This window comes from Ascaphus truei, chromosome 6 (genome assembly GCF_040206685.1).
Source record: "Ascaphus truei isolate aAscTru1 chromosome 6, aAscTru1.hap1, whole genome shotgun sequence".
NCBI lineage: Eukaryota > Metazoa > Chordata > Amphibia > Anura > Ascaphidae > Ascaphus > Ascaphus truei.
In genome coordinates, this window is record NC_134488.1 from 58,715,149 (window position 1) to 58,738,911 (window position 23,763).

At 44.9% G+C, this 23,763-nt stretch overlaps 1 protein-coding gene across 3 annotated transcripts in view; it reads left to right on the forward strand.

Moving 5' to 3' along the window:
* The window catches only part of LOC142497068 (uncharacterized), a 68,932-nt gene extending 46,763 nt beyond the window's left edge, over positions 1 to 22,169 (forward strand). For all 3 annotated transcript variants that reach the window (XM_075604366.1, XM_075604365.1, XM_075604367.1), the window contains exons 8-11: positions 2,856 to 3,066; positions 6,310 to 6,372; positions 9,963 to 10,083; positions 18,587 to 22,169. In XM_075604366.1, the coding sequence (XP_075460481.1) occupies positions 2,856 to 3,066; positions 6,310 to 6,372; positions 9,963 to 10,083; positions 18,587 to 18,690 (499 nt within the window). In that variant the 3' untranslated portion in view covers positions 18,691 to 22,169. The remainder of the gene's footprint in view (positions 1 to 2,855; positions 3,067 to 6,309; positions 6,373 to 9,962; positions 10,084 to 18,586) is intronic.
* Positions 22,170 to 23,763: the final 1,594 nt, after the last annotated feature.

Genomic DNA, 23,763 nt, shown 5'->3' on the forward strand with positions numbered 1-23,763 from the left:
CACATTAGCACATTATTCAGCCAGCATAAAGTCAGTTAAATTTGTACTTACCACTGCCAGGATGAAGGCCATCATCATCCTCCTAGTTTTCCTCCTCATCTTCCTCTTCTTCAGTGGGCACTGACCGTAAAATAAAATAAAAACTAACTACTGACCTGCAACCCCTTAATCACCTTAGCGGTTATTAACCACTATGGTAATTATGGGTTAACCACCCCTCCCGCTACGCACACAGGAGACCTAACCCTGGACCTTAAATTAATGCCATTTAAAATAAAAGCCGTGCGATCGCCTATTGGAGGCGCGCGGGTAGAGTGACTGATTCAGTCTCACCTCATTGCATGTCTCTTACAGACAGGTGCAGCCCAGTAGGATTAACACAGCGCGAGTTCTATTCAAACGCAGGGCCCGAAACTGTGTTAATCTGATGGGCCATTACAGCCAGCTATGGACTGTCCTGCAGAGCGCACCTTATTTCCAGAATGTGCTCCTTCCCATACCCGTGGACGCTGGAACATAAGGAAAGACTTAATCTGTACATGCACCTGACCTCGCTGGCTATGTCTGTCTTATTATGTGTTATTGTGGGGTCTACTTATTATATCATTCATAGTTACTTCAGCCACGAATTTTACTTCATGTTCCTTTCCCTTTATATGGACTATTACCCTTGACATTGTAACACTGTTTTACTGCAGCTGCGTCTGGCAGCGGAGGCAGGGGGAGAGTGTGGGGAGTTTGCTGCAGGCGACTCGATCGCCGGAGGTTACCGGCGGGTCCCCTTGCAGGGCGCACACAATCTTGGTCGTGATTGCGCATGCGCAAGATGCTGCGCATGTGCAGAATAGGTGCGCGAGGCGGCCATTAGGCAGAATAGATCCGCAGGGGACTACAGCTCCCAGGATGCACTAGGGCGACAGACCTCATGGGTTGCAGCAGCCAATAGCGCGTCCGGATTCTTATGTCTGGAGAATGATACGTTGTGCGCGCATAGGAGCATTTCAGTCGGAGCTGGGATGAGGAAGGGGTAAGGTGTGCATGTGCAGGATGTCCATGACCCCTGCACTAGAACAGAGACCTCTTAGCCTCCAGCTAGGCCCCGAAGGAGGAATCCTGCGGAGCCTTGTTTTCCATGCCGCGGGGTACAATCGGAAGCAACGTCACTGCCGGTGCAGAGCAAGGGCTTGCCTGGAAGTCTCGCGAGCTTGGCTCTTCCCGATGACATCGTCAAGATGGCCACCTTGTCAGATGCTGAACCTCCTTTGTTGCCTACCGGAACGAGTACCAGACGGTGCTCTTCTACATCTGCTCCACTACAGACCCCAGCCCGGGGAAGAAGCCGGCGTCGATCATTTCAGAAGATCCCAGTAACGTCCCCTAGAGGTCGTGGCCGACCTACCGGTACAAATCATGGACAGGTCATGGACATTACTATGCCCAACTCACCAGACCCAGTTGTCCCTGCCAAGTCACCAGCCCCTGTCCCTAGCCCCTCACCATCTGCTAGAGGTAAAGGGAAGGCCAATCCTGAGTGACACAAACTGGATCTTCCAGGGCCCATAACCTTGATCCCTAGCCCCAGTATCTCTGCCACTGATGCTGCTGCGTTTGCATAACTACGTTCCCTTGTGAGAAGTTATCTCCGGCATGTCCATGGACTTGCGAGACTGGGACATTACCCAGCCTAGAAAAATTGCAAAGCAAGTATAAACCAACCTTACACTGATGATACCCATTAATGCTGAAACATGTCTGTGAGTGGTTTGACTTGCTCGGCATCTAGTCCCATGCTGTGCTTAAAAGCTGTGTGAACAGCGATGCATTTGCTTATATGGGCTCCATGTGAATGGATATTCTAGGCAATAGGTGACACATTGTGTGCTCATTTGCATGTCATTTCCCAGAATCCCTTGCTGCAGTGGAAGCACAGTATGCTAGGTGATAATGGTTGAAAGGCAGGGTTGCCGACCTGTCTAAGACATGTGAATGTGCTCCCAAGTGATATTCTTTATTGGCTATTTGCTAACGGTGGAGGTTTTTTGTTGTCTTTTTCAACCACCATAACTTAAAATGTATATACATATGCATATAAAATAAAGGAAGGTAGCACACCTTAGGCAAAAAGCATGTGCAAACGAGTGCATTTGTCATTAAAAAAAGAAAAATTATTCACCCACAACCAAGGAACAGAGAAGAGGACATAGTACATCATGTAAGTGGTAAACAGTATTGAAGCATACAGAAAATGCAATGTTTCGGAACTGCTCAGAGCTCATTGACCACGGTCAACATGACCACCCTTGCACACTCTGATGAAGGAGCTCTGAGCAGTTCCAAAACTTTGAATTTTTGGTTTGCTTCAATACAGTTTATCACTTACCTGATGTGCCGTGTCTTCTTCTCCGTTCCTTGGTTCTGGGCAAAGTATATATATACTTTGAAACTGTGCTTTTCCTTTTTGTTTATATAGCTTGTATTTCTCCGAGGTTTACTTATACTATATGCCTGATGCACTTCTTTATATTCTTCCTTGCATTATGTCTTCTGTGATATCTCTGTAAATTGTTTTGTGCACTGGCTAGCACTATAAAGATTAAAGATACAAAAGTGAATCAACTCGGATGATCTTTTTCATAAATACTAATTTTGGGTGTAGATCGACTACAGTAGTCATAAAATATGTGCATAAATATTTAGAAAAAAGTTAGTTGCACACTAATTCTTCCACAGTTCGTCCATTGACAAATTTAATTCAATATATATTCAAATATTTCAGTATAAGTCTGTGCAGTGTATAGAACCTATGATTGAACATGCTAGTTCACTGATAGTTTTTCAACCTCCTCTTTATGCAGAACTCTCTTAATGGCAAACAGAGAAACACTGCAGACATTTTCAAGATCACTTATGGATGAACTCCTAGTTGAAGTCTTGCAAGATCTGTCCGTTCTTGTAATCAGAAGCACAGTGAAGGATTTTGTGGATGATCACCTGCTGACAGCTACAGTTTACAATATTATGGATGAAATGCTCACCAGCACGATCCAAACAGAGCTACCATTGGTGGTGGGTAAATGTATATTTTTGGATATATTTATTTATATAGCGCAAATATTTTACACAGCACTTTAAAAAAAACAAGTGAAATATAATACAATACATACAAATATAAATGTAGACAATAGGTTAAGGGCATAATTTTCTCACGGACCGTACAATTTAAATTGTATTTTGGGAGACTTCCACAGAGAGTACGGGATGGAGTAAGTGCAGTGAATGGCTGTGCATAAACACGAAAGTTAGTTAGAACCAGAGTGGGTGGCAGTGGTCTTGAGTTCATGCTATTGAAGGTGGAGAGAGAAGGTCATTGGTATATGCTGAGTGTGAGAGGATACCTAGTCTGTCCATTTTCCTATCTGCTGTAAAACCACAGCCCCTATTTGATCATTGGCTTATTTTGCATTCAGGATAGCCTTAGGCTGGTTCTATAGTGCGGGCGCGCAGCAGTTTTACTTGGCTGAGGATAGCCAGCCAGTCTATAATAGGGCCACACGTGCGCATGGCAGGGAGCTTGGAGCGGACCGACGAGGGAGAAGATGAGGAAATGAATGATTTTGCGCCGCTGCCGGCGCTGCAATTTGTGTGGGTGTATGTGTCAAACACACACATATACACACATTACCTTCACTCACAGCATACGTACGAAAAGCATGCGGCACGCGCGTTCGCACATGCGCACGACCGCACAGTATAGAACGGCCCTTATGTTATCCCAAGCATGTTTGAATTTCCTTGACTGTTTTAGCCTCTATGACCTCTGTTGGGAGGTTATTTCCCAAATACATCACCCTTTTCGTTAAGAAGTACTTCCTAACATTTCCCCTCAGCCTGTCACCCTCAAGCTTCAGAGCACGACCTCTTGTTCTAAGACTTCTTTTTCTCTGACATATGCTTCCCTCTTGTACTTGGTTGAAACCCTTTATGTGTTTGAAAGTTTCAATCATATCCCACTTCTATCCTCTCAGCGGTACATATTAAGGTCCTTGAATCTTTCTTCAAAAGATTTATGCTATAGATCAGGGGTGCGCAAACTGGGCGGCGTGCTCCATAGGGGGGATGCAAGATTTTTTTGGGCGGTGGTTACAGAGGCCCAGTGCTCTTCCCCAAGGCATTTAAATTAAATGTTGGGGTACCACGCAAGGCCTCTGTAACTCACTTACTGTTATTCAGCCGGCTTTGGGGGACGCGTCGCCATGGCAATGCTGCATCATTGGCCCCCATCGCCATGGCAACGGCACACAGGTAAGGGGGGGGTGCGAGCACTGGGGGAGACCAGGCAGGGGGGTGCATCATCAGAAGTTTGTGCACCCCTGCTGTACATCATGCACCATTTTATTAGTAGCTCTTCTTATCTAGATTTTTCCAGCGTTATGGTCTCCACAACTGAGTAAGATCGTACCAATGTGACATCACCAACATTCTCTTTCTGCTGCTTTCCCCATTGCTTAGTTGTAGTAGATTCTTTTTAAAGTCAGCTGAAATAATGACTCCCTTTCCAAGAACTAGTATTGTAAATTGTGTTTTAAATGTTACATTTTCCCATGGCAAGAAAATGCTTTGATGGGTGTTTACATTTATTTCTAACAGTTCTTAGTTATAATCGATCAGAAGATAATTTCTTTTTTTTAAATATATTTATTGTTCTTTGTTTTTAAAAGTATAAGGACATTCATTATCTACGCAGATATACATGAAGGACAATATGTAAGTGATAAGCATTTGTTTCAGAGAACCCACAAAAATATATTAATGTTTACTTTAGGTGCAATCCATGATGCTGTCCTTGAAACAACATTTTGAAAGATTTTCACAATCCTTAAACAAATGTAACTATTCAAAAACCAAACATTTGGTTGATTTTTTTTTCCTTTGGAAATTAAACATGATTTATTTTTGATTTGTGGTTTTGAATGTTTGTCCATCAAGTATTTCTTCTACCCTTATCTTACACTGTCCTTACCAGGAAGCAAATATAAGTAATGGAGAGGCGGCAGGAGGACTTTATCTTGTACAAACTTGTTCAGCACAGTATAGTGCGTAGTTAGTAGATCCCCAAACTGCACCTTATCAGGGGTAGTATAACTGTCAATTGCATCCATAATACATTTTGGGGTGTGACTTTGGAGGCTCCCGCATTAATTGACAGCTATACTCCCCATGCTGACTGCACACACTGGGGTGCAGTTTGGGGCCTTATTAAGTGTGGGTTCCCCTACGAGCTCAGGACACTATACTGCCTTGGATTGATCACACAGTTTTGCTAGCAGTAGTCTGATGAGTAGGCAATAAGATTTATTAATTAGGGGTTTGCAGAACAAATATTTTAGGAGGGGGTGCACAGTGTAATAAAGGTTAGGAACCGCTGGACTACAGAATGTTTGATATATAGATATTCATGGGCATATTAACTAAAAAGTGCAAGAGTTAAGGAGCCGTACAACTAATTCATTTAAAAGGTCCATAAGCTGCCTTAAAGCTTAACACTGTTTTGAAAATCTGACTCTGAGAACATATACATTAAACTTCCACATTTTCTATGCAAAATCACCTGAAAACAGCATGCAATTTGATGAGATCAAAATAGGCCATATCCGCCATACTCATTAAGAATTCTTCATGTAATAATAATACATAATAATCGCACAATTTGACATCTTATTTGCATACACTTTTCACTGTTTCAAAAACTAACAGTTGAAAATCTCACCTCCTATACTGTAGGTGGGGAAATATGGGCTTTTGGAGGCAAAATAGGTTAATCTATTTAGAGATATACAGTATAAGTGAATGGGGTCACTCCTAAATTGGTCTCTCCTCTCTTTGCATATCACACAAAGTTGGAGAACTGTAACCAAATTGTGTAAAAAAACAACAAAAAACAGTTTTCGGATGTTTAGAAATATAGTACAGTATAAATGCTTAATGAGTACAGTGAGATGTAAATATACCATTATAGCAAAAAAAACATGTTTTCAATGACTGCAACTGGCTGTTTTTTTTTTTTACCATACTGTAGTTCTTTCCCTAGCGATAATGCAGGTTACACACTTATACAAAATATATATATTTGATATAATTATATATATATATATATATATATATATGTATATATATATATATAAAATCTCAATCACTGCCCTTACTAGGCTTGGGTGTATCTGTATGTAATAAAAGTAAACTGCCCTTACTAGGCTTGGATGTACTGTATCTATACAGTATGTAATAAAAGTAACTTATTGTTTCTTTTAGATTGAAGAAGTAAGGGAGGAAATGCAACTTGAATATGTTATCCGAGATGTTACTAAAAAAGAAGTGAGAAACACAATTATTACTGTTCTTAGTGAATATGATGATTGCATGTTTGAATTGCAGCAGAATCAGGCAATTAATTACTATCTACAGTATTTGTAAAGTGTCAACACACAGTATTCTGTCCCTTCTTTCTTCTCTTTGTTTTGTCTTATTTTATATACAGTCATGTGAAAAAGAAAGTACACCCTCTTTGCATTCTATGATTTTACATATCAGGACATAATAACAATCATCTGTTCCTTAGCAGGTCTAAAAATTAGGTAAATACAACCTCAGATGAACAACAACACATGACATATTACACTGTGTCATGATTTATTTAACAAAAATAAAGCCATAATGGAGAAGACATATGTGAAAAACGAAGTACACCCTTACTGCTTCCATAGGAATTAAGATGCTAAGTAGCAGACAGGTGCTGCTAATCAAATGCCCTTGATTAATTGATCATCAGCAAGTGTTACCACCTATATAAAAGCTGAAGTTTTAGCAGTTTGCTGGTCTGGAGCATTCAGGTGTGTGTTAACACAATGCCAAGGAGGAAAGACATCAGCAATGATCTTAGAGAAGCAATTGTTGCTGTCCATCAATCTGGGAAGGGTTATAAGGCAATTTCCAAACAATTTAAAGTCCATCATTCTACAGTGATAAAGATTATTCAAAAGTGGAAAACATTCAAGACAGTTGCCAATCTTCCCAGGATTGGACATCCCAGCAAATTCACCCCAAGGTCAGACTGTGCAATGCTCACAGAAATTGCAAAATACCCAAGAGTTAGATCTCATACTCTACAGGCCTCAGTTAGCATGTTAAATGTTAAAGTTCATGACAGTACAATTAGAAAAAGACTGAACAAGTATGGTTTGTTTGAAAGGGTTGCCAGGAGAAAGCCTCTTCTCTCTAAAAAGAACATGGCAGCACGGCTTAGGTTTGAAAAGTTGCATCTGAACAAACCACAAGGCTTCTGGAACAATGTCTTTTGGACAGACGAGACCAAAGTGGAGATATTTGGCCATAATTCACAGCGTCGCGTTTGGCGAAAACCAAACACAGCATATCAGCACAAACACCTCATACCAACTGTCAAGCACGGTGGTGGAAGGGTGATGATTTTGGCTTGTTTTTGCAGCCACAGGACCTGGGAACCTTGCAGTCAATGAGTCGACCATGAACTCCTCTGTATACCAAAGTATTCTAGAGTCAAATGTGAGGCCATCTGTCAGACAGCTAAAGCTTGGCCGAAATTGGGTCATGCAACAGGACAATGATCCCAAGCACACCAGCAAATCTACAACAGAATGGCTGAAAAAGAAAAGAATCAAGGTGTTGCAATGGCCCAGTCAAAGTCCAGACCTCAACCCGATTGAAATGCTGTGGCTGGACCTTAAGAGAGCTGTGCATAAACAAATGCCCACAAACTTTAATGAACTGAAGCAACGTTGTAAAGAAGAGTGGGCCAAAATTCCTCCACAACGATGTGAGAGACTGATAAAGTCATACAGAAAACGATTACTTCAAGTTATTGCTGCTAAAAGTGGTTCTACAAGCTATTGAATCTTAAGGTGTAGTTAGTTTTTCACACATGGCTTCTCCATTTTGGCTTTATTTTTGTTAAATAAATCATGACACGGTGTAATATGTCATGTGTTGTTGTTCATCTGAGGTTGTATTTACCTAATTTTAAGACCTAAGGAACAGATGATTGTTATTATGTCCTGATATGTAAAAACATGGAATTCAAAGAGGATGTACTTTATTTTTCACATGACTGTATACACTGGCACAGTGATACATGCTGAAAAACATTAATATCTTGATACACACATATTGGAACACACAGATACACACACACAATCTTCAGAGACAAACTGATATATCCGATGATACACACACAGGACCGCCAACAGTGGGGGAGAGCCGGGACAAGTGTCACATATACTAACACATTCATACCTGCTCTTACAGATACATGGTGTGACACATACTGATGCACGTTAGTTGACTCACATTCCCATAGAACAGTGCTTTTCAAACTTGTTAGAACTGCAGAACCCTTTGCGAACGTGTCGTGTTTCAGTGGAACTGTTAAAAATATGTTGTGACTGTCTACATTAAAATGCTATTGCTGTGTTGCAGGTTTTAGTTTTAAATAAACGTACTGCATTTTATATATAATTTCTTACAATACAGTATAAAACTACAAAAATGATGGGTCTTAAAGATTAAAACATCCCCCACTACCAATGTTTCTTTTTAGGGAACCTGTTAATGTCCTCAAAAATATAGGGTTTCATGGAAAACAACTATCATACAAGCCAAGCCATTGCTTATGGCAATGAAAGAAGTACTGTTAAGATGAGAAAAATGAGCATTATGTGGAGCTCATATGCTCTGTTGTGTAGTCTTTTGCAGAGATGCACACATCCACATTAAGTTCTCAGCCACTAATGACTTTGGGTCATATTTACCAAGTGCTATTCCATAAGACACCTTCCATGCTGAAAGACATTTCATGGCCTATTATACAGAATGGGCCATAAAAGGGCCATATTCACTAAGCGAACCTAGTCCATAAGATACGTTACATGCTGGTAGACACCTTACAGACCATTAACTTGAGCGGAATCTGAACTCAACATTTGGGCGATGAGTCTGCATATAATTCTGCATAGAAAAATCCCATGGCAAAAATAGCTTTTTATGTGAAATATATATGTGCACTTTTTCAGGCAGCGCACCATCCCCTGGAACACGCTACCAGTTGAAGTTGTGACAGCAAATAACATTAATAGCTTTAAAGGGGACTAGATCTATTTATGGAGAGAAAGTCCATACACAGATAAAAACTAAGCCCCTGAAAAAGTGGTTGCTCCAACTGGCTCAAAACACCTTAATTATGACAGGTATTAACAAACCCAGCTATAAAGTAGGGCTGAGTGGTCCACAGTCAAGGAATCGGAAACTAACAAAAATCTACAGGTCATAATATAGAGCTATAAACCTAAAGTACGGTACAACGGTACAAATAGAGGTTACATCAAGTTTGAAAACCCAGAGAGGGTTCAAAGAACCTTCTCACTAATGTTCTTACCTACACAATAATACACATGTATAGATATAAATGCAAATCGTTTGCATCTTAACACATTCCCATTATGCTGTAAATATGAGCAAGCTAAATGGATATCACGGAACAATATTTACTTTACCAGCTCTTTGACAGGGGTATAAAATGTCCACCACCTCCAAGTTAAAGGTGTTGTCCGTATAGAAGTATGAAAACCAAGCTAATTGATGTGATCACCACAATGCAGCACATTTTCTGGGATGTGAATCCCTCTTTTCTAGCAGAATGGAGTAAGTGATGCCCTATGCTGCACTCACCCATTACTTCCCACTGAGAAAGAGGATACTGGACTTGATGGAGTATTCGGTTTGACCTAGTATGGGCAGTTATTCTCACCAGGATTCCACTATACAGAATGTTGTTTTTCAGGATAGTTCTTAGTACTACAACAGGAACTGATATACTGTATATGTTTGCTGGCAGAGCAGTGAGATCCCAAAACCAATATATTCTTTGATTCCAGGTTATTCTGAGTGCAAAAAATAATCTTATTGACACGTTCCTTCTGGAGCACCTAATTGAAATGATTGGAGAAAATAAACCAGTTATGTTTGGAAATGATCACTCACTGAGACTGTTAGACAGTAAGTACAGCAAAGAAAATAAATTTTAAAATGCTTCTACATGACTTTCATTGGTTCCCCAAAACTGCTTCACGCACCCCATTGCAGGGTGATACTGGAATAGCTGGTATAGTCTGGGTGGGCCTTATCACCACACCCATTTTTCCAAAACCCCTTGTCTTAGTTGCTTTTTGTCATGCCTGTATGCCCGCAGACCAAGCTAGACCCCAGTACTGAGGTGGGAACGGTATGATACCACACACCCACAGCAGTGGGAGCAAGCCCGGAGTGTGGTATAGCGTTGCTGGGCTTGTAGGAAGAGTTAGTAGAGTATACTTGCAATGCTTGGGAATGTCCGTAAGAGTAGTCGTGTCCGTTTGCCAATGTTCGGGAGTCCAGAGGGTAGAGTCGTCAGTGGGTAAGCCAGGTCCTAGGAAGCCAGAGGTAAGCAAGGCAGTGTGCGTAGCAGGGTTATCAGGGATACCAGAGAACAGAGTAGACCAGGACAAGCAGGGGTCAAAGCCAGGGAAATCCAAGATAGCACAGGAGCAAGAAACACAGGAATGGAGAGAGAGCACAGCATAGGTCAGGTACACACAGGGAAACAGGAACTATGCAGAGCGAGGAAGAAGTGGACAGACAGGGATTATAAAGAAAGGTGCACCAATGACAGAGAGGGGAGGAGCAGAGAGAGAAGTGGAAGATAGAGATAGGTCAAGGAGAGAAGAGGAGGAGACAGAAGGGGCAGTCAGAGGAATAGCCTTTAAGGCTTGGGAGGCGGAGACAAGGGAAGCCTGATAAGAGGAGTCTATGCGCGCGCCCCCTGTAAGCTGGGGATGCGCGCGCACCGGCTGCAACACAGGAGCGGCCCGCACGGAGCAAGGGAATACCGCAGGAGGGACAGGAAGCCTTGAAGAGGGGAACGCGCACGCGCGCGCGGCCTGCGCCGTGCGATGGTGAGCAAAGGCAGAGTGGAGGGATCAGGTGAGTCAGCGGAGGGGCATGTGGGCGCGCCCCCCGTGGGTTGCGGGAGCGCACGAGTCGGCCGCGTCACCAGGCGCGCAGAACGCCGCGCCGCGGGTACCATGCAGGGAGGGGGCAACGGGACGGATGCCACCACAGGGGAAGATGATGCATGCACTGCAGGAGAGAGGGAACAGGGAGGATCATAGCAGGGGCTCAGGGGCCGCGTGGGTATGCGAGACCTGCGGGGCACGCGCTGCGGCAAAGGGAGAGAGGTGGAGGGTAAAGGAGAGGATTGGGAAGGAGTAGGAAGGGCAACAGGAGATGGGAGAGATGGACCAGGAAGGGAAGGAATCTCCTGAGTCGTCACAGTATCCCCCCCTTGAGGATCAATCTCCGAGTTATCCAACCACGGCTTGAGGCGAAACTTCTGATGAAAAAGGGAAAGAAGTCTTGGGGCGTGGATGTGATGTGCAGGTACCCAGGAACGTTCCTCAGGCCTGTAGCCCTTCCAGTGTACCAAAAACTGTAGATTATTTTTAGAAAAACGAGAGTCGATGAGAGACTGTATCTCGTACTCCTGTTGGCCCAGGGTGGACACTGGCTTGGGTCTCCGCAAGGGATCTGGGAAATGAGAACTGGGAAAAAACTTTTTAAGGAGGGAAACATGAAACACGGACGGAACCTTCATAGTGGGGGGGGGGAGATCGAGACGCTATGCTACCGGATTAACCCTCTCCAAAATTTTGAATGGTCCAAAGAATCTAAGGGACAGCTTGGGTGAAGGGGTTTTGAGCCTAATATTTTTGGAAGACAGCCATACCAGGTCACCAGAATTGAAGGAAGGCCCCCTTTGACGGTGGCGATCTGCCTTGGTTTTTTGTTTGGACACCGCAGACTGTAGGGACTTGAGGATTTTTTTCCAGGATTCCTGTAAATTGGTGATATGAGAGTCGGCTGCCGGAACACCAGAAGGAGACGGTGGGAGAGGGAGACTACTGGGATGAAAACCACAATTGAAAAAGAAGGGAGACTACTGAGTAGACTCGTTCTTCAAAGAATTTATGGCGAATTTGGCCCATGGTAGAAGATCCACCCAGTTATCTTGTGAGTCTGAAATGAAGCACCTTAGATACTGTTCAAGAGTTTGGTTCAGCCTTTCAGTTTGACCGTTGCTTTGCGGATGGTATCCGGAGGAAAACAAGAGAGAGATACCCAATCTTTGGGAGAAGGCCCGCCAGAATTTTGAGATTAACTGGGATCCACGATCCGAGACGATAGAAATGGGAACGCCATGCAACCTGAAGATCTCTTTGGAGAACACGTCTGCCAAGGTGGCAGAGTTGGGAAGTCCCTTGAGAGGAATAAAGTGTTCCTGCTTTGAAAACCTGTCCACTACGACCAAAATAGTGTTCATCCCCTTGGAAATAGGCAGGTCAACAATAAAGCCCATCGAAATGTGTTTCCAGGGTTGTTCATGGATGGGAAGTGGTAAAAGAAGTCCAGAAGGTTTATGATGGAGAGTTTTACTCTGAGCACATACAGGACAGGCGGAAGTAAATTCGAGAATATCCTGATTCATCTTAGGCCACCAAAAAGTCTGTTTAATGAGATCTGCCGTCCTTTTGAAGCCTGGATGACCAACTGCTTTAGAGGAATGACCCCAAAGTAACACTTTATGGCAAAAACGTGGAGCTGCGTAGAGGCGTCCTTCTGGTACCCTGAACCTGCTGGGAATATGCGCTTGTGCCTTGTTGATCTCATCCAACACATCGAACTTGTTAGCAGAAATTATGTGTTTGGCCGGAAGAATAGGTTCCGGAATTTCTTTAGCTTCAGTCTCAGAGGCAAACTGACGAGAAAGGGCATCCGCTTTAACATTTTTAGTCCCGGGAATATGAGATGGTGTAGTTGAAGCAGGAGAAAAAGAGTGATCAGCGAGCTTGGCGGGAGCCTAGGCGACGAGCCCCCTCAATATATAACAAATTTTTGTAGTCAGTGAGAATAGCGATTGGTTCTTTGGAACCCTCCAAAAGATGTCTCCATTCCTGGAGAGCCAACTTAATGGCCAAAAGTTCACGATTACCGACATCATAATTCCTTTCTGCTGCTGAGAATTTCCGTGAAAAAAAACCACAAGGATGGAGTTTCTCTTGGGGGGAAGTCCTCTGGGAAAGAACTGTGCCTGCTCCTACGTCTGAGGCGTCAACCTCCAAAGTAAAGGGGAGGGAGGTATCTGGATGATGAACGATGGGGGCAGAGACGAACGCCTTCTTGAGAATCTCAAAGGCTGAAATGGCCTCAGGTGACCAGGATGAGACGTCGGCGCCCTTTTTGGACAAGAGCAATAGAATATTTGTTTTTTATAAACTTCCGGTAGTAATTGGCAAAGCATAGAAAACGTTGCACAACCTTGAGCGAATTAGGGAGTGGCCAGTCGAGGACCGCCTTCAGCTTCTCTGGGTCCATGGAAAAACCTTGACTGAAGATTATATAGCCTAGGAAAGCTGTGGACGCCTGGTGAAACAGATACTTCTCCATCTTGGCGTACAGACGATTAGAACGAAGCCTGGAGAGCACAAGTTTGGTATGTTGAATGTGTTCCTCCAGATTTTTAGAAAAAATAAGAATGTCGTCTAGATAGACAATGACAAAAGTTCCCAATACATCACGGAAGATGTCGTTCATAAATTCCTGAAACAAGGCCAGGGCGTTACACAGCCCAAAAGGCATAACAAGATATTCATAATGTCCAGAACGTGTGTTAAACGCTGTTTTCCACTCGTCTCCTTCTCTTATACGAATGAGATTATAGGTACCCCTTAAGTCAAGTTTTGAGAAAATGGAGGCCCCTTGGAGACGGTCGAACAGTTCAGAAATGAGCGGAAGGGGGTCCCGTTTTTTCACCGTGATCTTATTGAGTCCGCGGAAGTCAATGCATGGTCTCAGTGATCCATCCTTCTTCTTCACAAAGAAGAAGCCAGCCCCGGCAGGAGAGGTAGAGTTGCGGATGAATCCCTTTTCCAGATTTTCCTGAATATAAGTAGTCATGGCCTCGGTCTCTGGGATGGAGAGTGGATAAGACTTAGACTTCGGCAGGACAGTCCCCGGGATGAGGTCGACAGAGCAATCGTACGGACGGTGAGGGGGAGGACCTCTGCTTGTACCTTGTTGAACACGTCCAAGTACTCATGGTACACAGCAGGCAGGGGCGACCGATCGGCAGGTACAGAGTCCAGACCAGCAAGCACAACCACGGGGGGCTCCGTAGGAACAGCATCTGCGGACGAGGGCCACTGTATGGGCAAGGTACCAGACCAGTCAATTCGCAGATTGTGGAGTTGAAGCCAAGGCAATCCTAAAATAATTTGTACGGAAGGGGATTGGAAAACGTCAAAGACAATTACCTCCTTATGACCATAAGCCAGGGTCAAGGTAAGAGGAACCGACTCCCAAATGATGAAGGCCGGCTGGAGCGGTCGTCCGTCGATGGCCTCAAGGCCAACAGGGCTCTTCCTTCTGACCATGGGGATCTGATTCTCCACTGCGAACTGCTGGTCCAGGAAATTACCGCCCGATCCGGAATCGATGAACGCTTCAACCTTTACGAGAAGGTTGGGACCCTCCAGTGTGGCTGGTAGCATAAACTTCTTTGGGAGAGTTTAAGGAGGAGAGGGGTTAGGAGAGACAGTACCCAGTAGAAGCCCCTCTACCTTTACTGGGTGTGCCCATTTCCCGGCTTCAAGGGACAATTCTGGAGACGATGTTCCGAGGAAGCACAGTAGAAACACAACCGTTCTGGCGTCGCCACGCTCTCTCGGTTGCCTGGAGTTGTTGACTGCCAACCTGCATAGGTTCTGGTGCCTCCAGGGCCAGGAGAGGGGTAGTGGGCGACCTGTGAGAAGGAACAGAGAGAGAAGAATGGGAGCAGTGTCTCTCGTCTCTTCGCTCCTGCGTACGTTGATCTATGCGTACGCTCAGGGTGATTAGTTCCTCCAGGAACGTAGGCCGGGCATGAGTAGCCAGATCGTCCTTTGGTGTATCAGAGAGTCCGTGCCAGTACGCGGCGGTGAGGGCCTCATCATTCCATTGAACTTCGGCCGCCAGCGTACGGAACATGATGGCGTATTTGGCAGCAGATCTTCGGTCCTGAGAAATGTGAAAGAGGGAGAAGACGGCTGTCTCGCGCCGTGCGGGGGTAACAAACAAAAGTTGAAATTCACGTCTGAATAAAGGGTAATCTTGCGTTATTTCGCATTTACGCTTCCATAGGGGAGATGCCCAGGCAAGAGCGTCTCCGGTCAGCAGAGCATATATGTAAGCAATTTTAGCACGACCAGTAGGAAACAGGGAGGGAGACATTTCAAACTGCACTTCACATTGGTTTAAGAAACCGCGGCAGTTGAGGGGGTTTCCATCATAACGATTCGGAGAGGGAATCCGTGGAGTAGGGCTGGCGTAGGTAGTCGCCATTGCTGGTGCAGAAGCCATGGAACCCTCCTGACGGGACAAGGTGGCCAATTGCTGGGAGACAGTGGACAGCTGATCGCTAACAAAGTGTAAGGCTTCTAGGGTAATACCTGTACCCACCTCAGGGGGGTCTGCGTTTGTTGGGCTCTGCATAATGTCATGCCTGTATGCCCGCAGACCAAGCTAGACCCCAGTACTGAGGTGGGAACGGTATGATACCACACATCCACACCAGTGGGAGCAAGCCCGGAGTGTGGAATAGCGTTGCTGGGCCTGTAGGAAGAGTTGTTAGAGTATACTTGCAACGCTTGGGAATGTCCATAAGAGTAGTCGTATCCGTTTGCCAATGTTCGGGAGTCCAGAGGGTAGAGTCGTCAGTGGGTAAGCCAGGTCCTAGGAAGCCAGAGGTAAGCAAGGTAGTGTGCGTAGCAGGGTTAACAGGGATACCAGAGAGCAGAGTAGACCAGGACAAGCAGGGGTCAAAGCCAGGGAAATCCAAGATAGCACAGGAGCAGGAAACACAGGAACGGAGAGAGAGCACAGCATAGGTCAGTTACACACAGGGAAACAGGAACTATGCAGAGCGAGGAAGAAGTGGACAGACAGGGATTATAAAGGAAGGTGCACCAATGACAGAGAGGGGAGGAGCAGAGAGAGAAGTGGGAGAAGATAGAGATAGGTCAAGGAGAGAAGAGGAGGAGACAGAAGGGGCAGTCAGAGGAATAGCCTTTAAGGCTTGGGAGGCGGAGACAAGGGAAGCCTGATAAGAGGAGTCTGTGCGCGCGCCCCCTGTAAGCTGGGGATGGGCGCGCACCGGCTGCAACACAGGAGCGGCCCGCACGGAGCAAGGGAATACCGCAGGAGGGACAGGAAGCCATGAGGAGGGGAACGCGCGCGCGCGGCCTGCGCTGTGCGATGGCGAGCAAAGGCAGAGTGGAGGGATCAGGTGAGTCAGCGGAGGGGCATGTGGGCGCGCCCGCCGTGGGTTGCGGGAGCGCACGAGTCGGCCGCGTCACCAGGTGCGCGGAACGCCGCGCCGCGGGTACCATGCAGGGTGGGGCAACGGGACGGATGCCACCACAGGGGAAGGTGATGCGGGCACTGCGGGAGAAAGGGAATGGGGAGGATCATAGCAGGGGCTCAGGGACCATGTGGGTATGCGAGACCTGCAGGGCAGGCTCCGCGGCAAAGGGAGAGAGGTGGAGGGTAAAGGAGAGGATTGGGAAGGAGTAGGAAGGGCAACAGGAGACGGGAGAGAGGGACCAGGAAGCGAAGGAATCTCCTTAGTCGTCGCACTTTTAGAATAAAAACTAATCATTGTCACGTCATACAGTGGTTAAACTGCAAGGGAAGCATTGTAATCACCGGGGTGTTCCGCCAGAACCATTTACAGATGTAGCCAACGTTATTGCACCCGCTAACGCGAAAATACGTGGAAGCCCCGCTCTCTTCTCACATGCAGCTGATATAAAGCAATGGCTGCTTCCACTTGTGTATGTCCCACTGCAGTGTGCCAGCGGTTGCAATAATGCCTGCTACATCTGTAGATCAGCAAGAGCACTGGGGTGCAGCCAATAGAAGCTGATAGTACCCGTGGCAATCTCCAGTTTCACTGTAGATGGACAGGATCACTGGGACTGTGTTTACTAGCCACAGGGGCTGTTGGGTATGGTTAAGGCGGGTAGGAGCGCTGGCGTGCGGTCACAGAACGTCTACTTTTACCCAACGGATTCAGGACAGGGCAGCATAAGAAGGAAATCTCAGGCAGAATGGCTCTAGGAACTTTTATACAAGGCCAGAGCAGCAGCCTATCACTGTTGCATAGTAGATGAGGTTGAAAAAAGACGTAGGTCCATCAAGTTCAACCTATGCTAAATTTAGACAACAGATACTTTATCCTATATATATCATATACTTACTTATTGATCCAGAGGAAGGCAAACAAAAAACCCCATTTTGTTGATCCTGACTTCCTGTATGGTGGACTATCCTTTGGCCAGTTCCTCACCACAAGGTAGTTGATTGGCCTTTGCCTTGCAGGGATGTATGTGATTGGTTGCTTGACTGAGCTGTCAGTCTTCCAGACATTCCTTAGGGGAAGAGAGGGGGGAAAGAGGTGAATGTGTAATAGAGGAAGGGAAGAGGTGGGAGTGTAAAAGAGTGAGGGGAGAGGTTTGGGTGTAAGAGGGAAGGGGAGAGGTGGGGAGTGGGAGAGGTGAGAGTGTAAGAGGGGGAGAGGGAGGGAGAGAGGTGGGGGTGTAAGGGAGGGAGGTTGTGATGTGGGGGGTGTAAGGGAGGGAGGGGGAGAAATGGGTGGTGTAAATGAGGGAGGGGAGAGGTGGGGGGTGTAAGGGAGGAAGGGGGAGAGGTGAGGGGTATAAGGGAGGGAGGGATGGGGAGAATTGGGGATGTAGGGTAGAAGGGATAGTCTGGGGAGGGAGAAGGAGAGGTGGGGGGTGTAAGGGAGGGAGAGAGATGGGGAGGGAAGGGAGGGATAGAGGTGGGGTGTGTAAGGGAGGGAGAGTGGTGGGGGTGTGAGGGCGAGTGGTGGGGGTGTAAGGTAAGGAGGGGATAGGCTGGAGGAGGGAGGGGGAGAGGTGGCGGTGTAAGAGAGGGAGGGGGAGAGATGGGGGTGTGGGAGAGGTGGGGATAACGATCATGCAGCCAGCTCCTCCCCCCACTTTGCCCTCCCCCACAAACACAAACAAACGTGTATACAGGCACTGCACACTGAAGTGTTTCCAGCGAGGACTGGTCTCATTAGGTTTCATCAACTGAAGCTCTGAAGGTTTAAATTCCTCCTGTTCTGCTCTCCACACCAATGGCACCAGCGACCTAACTGTGCGCACAAGGCAGCACATCATGAAAGTTGTGCTGCACAATGAAGGGCTGCAAAAATTAGCAGGAGGTGTCGGAGGTAGATGAATATCAGAGGTTAAGTAGATGGCAAGATCTGCTACTCACCCACCTCTGACATACTTTAAAATATTTACCTTCTAATTCATAAAAAGAGACCCCAACTATACTGTTCTTTTTTTTTTTTTTATCTGTATGGTTATGGTAGCTGTTTAATCGATACTTTTCCTTGCAGGTTTTGTGTTGGATATTCTTTTAACGCAGCATCTCAGTATTGATGAAAAGCAGCAAGCCACCTCTGAAAATGATCCCATGAGTCTTCCATCAAAAAGCACTTAGTGAAGTGGTACTGTACTATCCAGTTTTATAACACGGAGAGAAGGTGTAGCACTTCAACTACAACTTTAAGAAAATGGTGTTAGAGCCATTTAGATAGGCAGATATTTTTTTCATATACAGATTTTGCTGTTTATTTGGTGTAGAGATGGAGGGGCAGATTGTTTCAAATTCTTGGCGATGGTGCACCTGGTGGCATTTAAAATTTGGGAAATAATGTTGGCTTCTTTTTTGTTTTGGTGGTCCATTGGCTTCCCTAGCAATATATATAGTGGATCATGGGGAATAGTGATCCCCAGGATCCTATATATTAGGGCAAACACTTCCCTACATAGTGGTTGGATTTTAGGGCATGACCAGAATATGTGCAGTATATTCCCCATTTCACCACAATTACACCAACATAATGGGGAGACACCTGGGAAAAAAGAGTGTAACCTGTAGGAGTTGTGATGGTAGGGGCAGCTGGCATCACAAAATAAAGGTGAAGCCCAGCTAGCTACCCCTAAAACTGTGTAAACTGGCTGTCTCAGTAATGTTTAATTCAGCCAAAATATTTCATATCTGGTGGGGAGAACAGGGAATGTATAAATATAATCAATGAATGTAAGGATGTATTTCAAAGCACTTTATTCTCTGTACATTAAAATGTATTCCCCATGTTTAAAGGTGTTCCCTCATGCAGTTAGAAGCTATGTGTAATGATTTCTTTACAGCAGACACAGTAATTCAATTACCTGGAAGGAAATGCCTGTTTGTAGCAAATGGTGGCTAGGGAAGAGCTGAAAATCAGATCTGGGGCGGGCTCACAGTGGGGTAAGAGCCTTTGTTCCCTGCAGACCAAAAGGCGCCCTCCCAGCGGGTGATTTGGGGCTGGCTGGAGGGAGCCGTTGCAGAGTCTAAGTCCTGCAGCGCAATCCCCAAAGGCAGCTTTCAAATCTGCTGCCTCCCAACCACTCCGTCATGCAGGGGCAGTCCTGATTACTAAAGCCAGTTCCCCTCCTCCCATTAGTTCAGCCAGGTGAGCCTTCACCTGTGCCAGTCCTTTCAATGTTAAAGATAAGCAACAAGCGCTATGTAAGGAGACCGGCCGGTGCAGGGAGGCAGTCAATGTGAGAGAGAATCTCTGGGAGCGATTGCACCGGTGGGCTTTTTAAAAGTGCTTCTGTGTAACAGAGCTACACAAGCCCTGATTCCGGCAGAGCAGCGCCGGAGAAGTCCAGCCAGCGGAGCAAGTTCAGATTCATCAGCAGATCTTGTGTTAGTGGGATCCTGAGAGAGGTCCCACATGCCTGACGGAGCTACAACTGTCCGCAGAGGCAAAGTGGCAATTCGGTAAATAGCACTTTGAATACCTGGAGAAGTGGACAGGGTAAACCTATTAGAAGCAGGTCCCTGTACCTAGTGAGGCTAGAGACTTTCGCAAGGTCCCCAGTTGGTGAGTGTATGTCATACTGTGTATTTTGTGTAGTTGCTGGTTCTGCCAGAATAAACACAGTTTATTCAATTACTTTGTCCTGTGCTTGGTGATCATGATCCCTGAAGGTTTTCGTGTTAAAAGAGCTGGTCTCCTGTGACAAGAGTCATGTACTATCTGAATATTAGTAGATATTCTCCTTGATCACAACACACGATGAGTTTTTGGAGGAGGCCTCCCATATATCTTCCATATATTGCAAAACACTAGCAAATGCAAATGACCAGAAGGGGTCACTCAAGTCCCTATAAGCTGCACTCTTGATACATGAGGGAAGAAGTATACAAAAAGTAACAACGTGGGTAACCGGTGCGTCAAAGCATGTGAGTCCCAGTAATTTTGTGATCATTCTTCCGTAGGGAACACTCCAATATGATGGTGAGCAATGAAAACATACCCTAATAGGGCAAGGGACTAGTAGCTAGTGCTAACCAGCACAATGAATAGTACAGAGATTGTCCCAACCATAATAACTAGGCATAGTATGTAAAAAACTCACATTGAATTCCAGAGGAGCAGTCCCATCAGGTATCTTGAACAGCATGCAATCCACCGAACAGGAAAGGTAGAATAGATGAACAAAGGCAGTGCACTGCCAGCAAAAATGGAGGAGGCTAATGGTAGCAAAAAAGAACTTGTTTATTAAATAAAAGGATCAAACATGACCCCTGGAGCACCCAGAGAACGCACACCTACGCGTTTCGGGCTGTGCGCCCTTTATCAAGGTGTATCAGTGAGTATTAACCCTGTGTGGGAATTAAAAATATCTTCCCACATATATGAGTACTACCCATTTTTTAGTCATATTCCACTGCCGTAATTTTAAACTTTCTTTGTATATCACACCCTGTGGTTTTTGTAGATAACTATTAAAGATTTATTATTTTTGCTTTTTCCACTCACTATGACTGGCAGTATAGGATAATATGTATCCTGGATCAATGTTATCCTCCATTTTAGTACTACACATGAGTGCAGTTTTTGAGGGCTTCTTGTGGTGGAAGGGTTTTCTCCAATCCTTACCTCCTATGTGTGTGTGTGTATTCAACATATTGTAAGAGGTCCTGGTCCATAGGGTCACTGTACCCATGATGACATATTGTGTTTATTATTACCAGTGTTCCTCTCCACCAACTCTCTGTCCCGCCTTTGGGGACTTTTAATACACTGTATATATTTTGTTATATGTATCGTCGTTTTTTATTATCAATATTATTTATTAAAGTTTATTATTTTTCGTCCTGTGTTATCTGGTGGGACCTATATGTGGTCTGTTTCCATTGGGATTTTTGTGGTAACAGTTATTAACCTGTTACTTTTCGTATACTTCTTCCCTCATGTATCAAGAGTGCAGCTTACAGTATAGGGACTTGAGTGACCCCTTCTGGTCATTTGCTAGTGTTTTGCATTATTGTTTTCCCTTTGCACCAGTTACTTTATTATTTTCATTTATGGTGAGCGATGTGTCTTTGTGCGTCTGTTATCTTTCCATATATCCAGACCTAAATTGATGTTTAAATCTTTCTCCCAGGAGATCATATATTTTTTAAGAGTTTGGTTGCTTTTAATGGGAGTCAGATTATGGCATAGCGTGGAGATAATACCCTTTGTAAGGGACTGTTGTAAACATCAATCCTCGTACAATGTAAGATTGTGAGATCTATTTGATTTGTAGATAGATTGAATATAGTATCTGATCTGGAGAAATCTAAAAAAAATTCATAGGAGGGAATTCTAACATGCTGGTATATCCCCATATTTAGATTAAAATTTTCTGAATGTTTTGATCTACAGTACACTGTATCGAATCTGATGTTCATTATATTGTATATGTATAAATGCTGTACCCTTCCCTTTCCCTTTAATTCCTCCCCAATTGTGATTTTACCAGAGTTTATGTAACAATTTACCCCCCCTTTTTTTTTAATGAATCCCCTTCCCTAAATTCTGAAAAATGATTAATAAAAACTTAAGTGTCAAAAAGAAAGAAAACGATGTCAATGTAAATGTAAATCTATACTATAATTCTAAGTTGTCTGTTTGTTTGTTTGTATGTCGGAAGCATCGAAATCTCACAAACGGACCATGTAGCACAATGAAACTTTCACTGGACATTCTTTAGCAGATTTGCAGATAAACGCAACTATTTTGACCTTCCAATGTCTCTCACCTCCCAAATTATGGACATTCTAAATTTCCTTCAGGTGTCCTGCAAATCCGTTAGAGCAGGAGCAGGGGGCGGGGTGTGTGGCTACTAGGGGAGGGGGCGTGGCCTTGCCTAGATTATGTGCAGGGGAGATGTGCCAGCGGGGGGGGGGAGGGGTGCGAGATGTGGCGGCAGCAGGGGGAGATGTACCAACAGGGATGACGGGGTTGGGGCCCCTGTGACGCGCTGTCGGTGCAGTGACGTCATTACGTCAAGGGGGCGGGACCAACGCTCATGATCGGAGCGCGTCCAAGCCCACAATAGCTACCTTACATGGAGCCAGACACAAGCATTAAGATTACCAAAAGTATCTTGAGCAGCAACTGTGGCTAAATCTGTTACACCAGGCATTAGCAAGTAGGTGTAGGGCTATTAAGCACCACCACGGTTCCTGCCATATTTTATTCTACCAGGTTCTCATGCTGTTTTTATCATTTTTCAAGTGTAAGTAGACACTACTTGTGTACTACTGTCCTATTTTTGCAATTCACGGGCATAGCAAACATCCGGTGTGTGTATGCAGAGTGGATACACCCCTCCAGGGTATCTACTTCGCTGCCCAGCTGATTGAGTGTGTGTAACCAGTTCGCTGCTGTAACGGTATTTCTCCATAGCAGCAGTCCCCTTCCTTTTAGGGAAATTAGCAGTGATCAATGTATCTGTTTTGCCTTACTACTGGCTATTACTAACATTGATTTATGTTCTTGTGTTAGTATACTGTATCACTGCGGATACTTACCTGGATTATTCATCCTGTTATCCTGTATGAGCATACACCACTCATCGCTACCTGTCCTTGTGACAATATACTTGTGACAGGGTGTTATATCTGCAGCTTGCAAATAGCGGACACAGAGCCCAGTGGTTGAATTAGTCATCTGGCTTTACCCTGCACATATCATCAAGGGTATTAGCGTACACTCTACACATGAGATCTGGCATATTTTATTTTCGCTGCGCTTTTTGGCTCACTATGAGTCTAACTCACTCTGGTAACCCAGCGTCCCATTTATTTTAGTTGAGTCATTACTCCAAATAAACTATTTTTTAACACATTCACTCCTCATATCATTGCGTTTATTCCCCTTCCATTTATATTGTGTATTGTGCACCTGTTTGAGTGCTCTCCATTGGGGTTCTTTCTCTCTCCCAGTACTATAATTCTAAGTTGTCTGTTTGTTTGTTTGTATGTCGGAAGCATCGAAATCTCACAAACGGACCATGTAGCACAACGAAACTTTCACTGGACATTCTGCAGCAGATTTGTAGATAAACGCAACTATTTTGACCTTCCAATGTCTCTCACCTCCCAAATTATGGACATTCTAAATTTCCTTCAGGTGTCCTGCAAATCTGTTAGAGCAGGAGCAGGAGCAGGGGGCGGGGTGTGTGG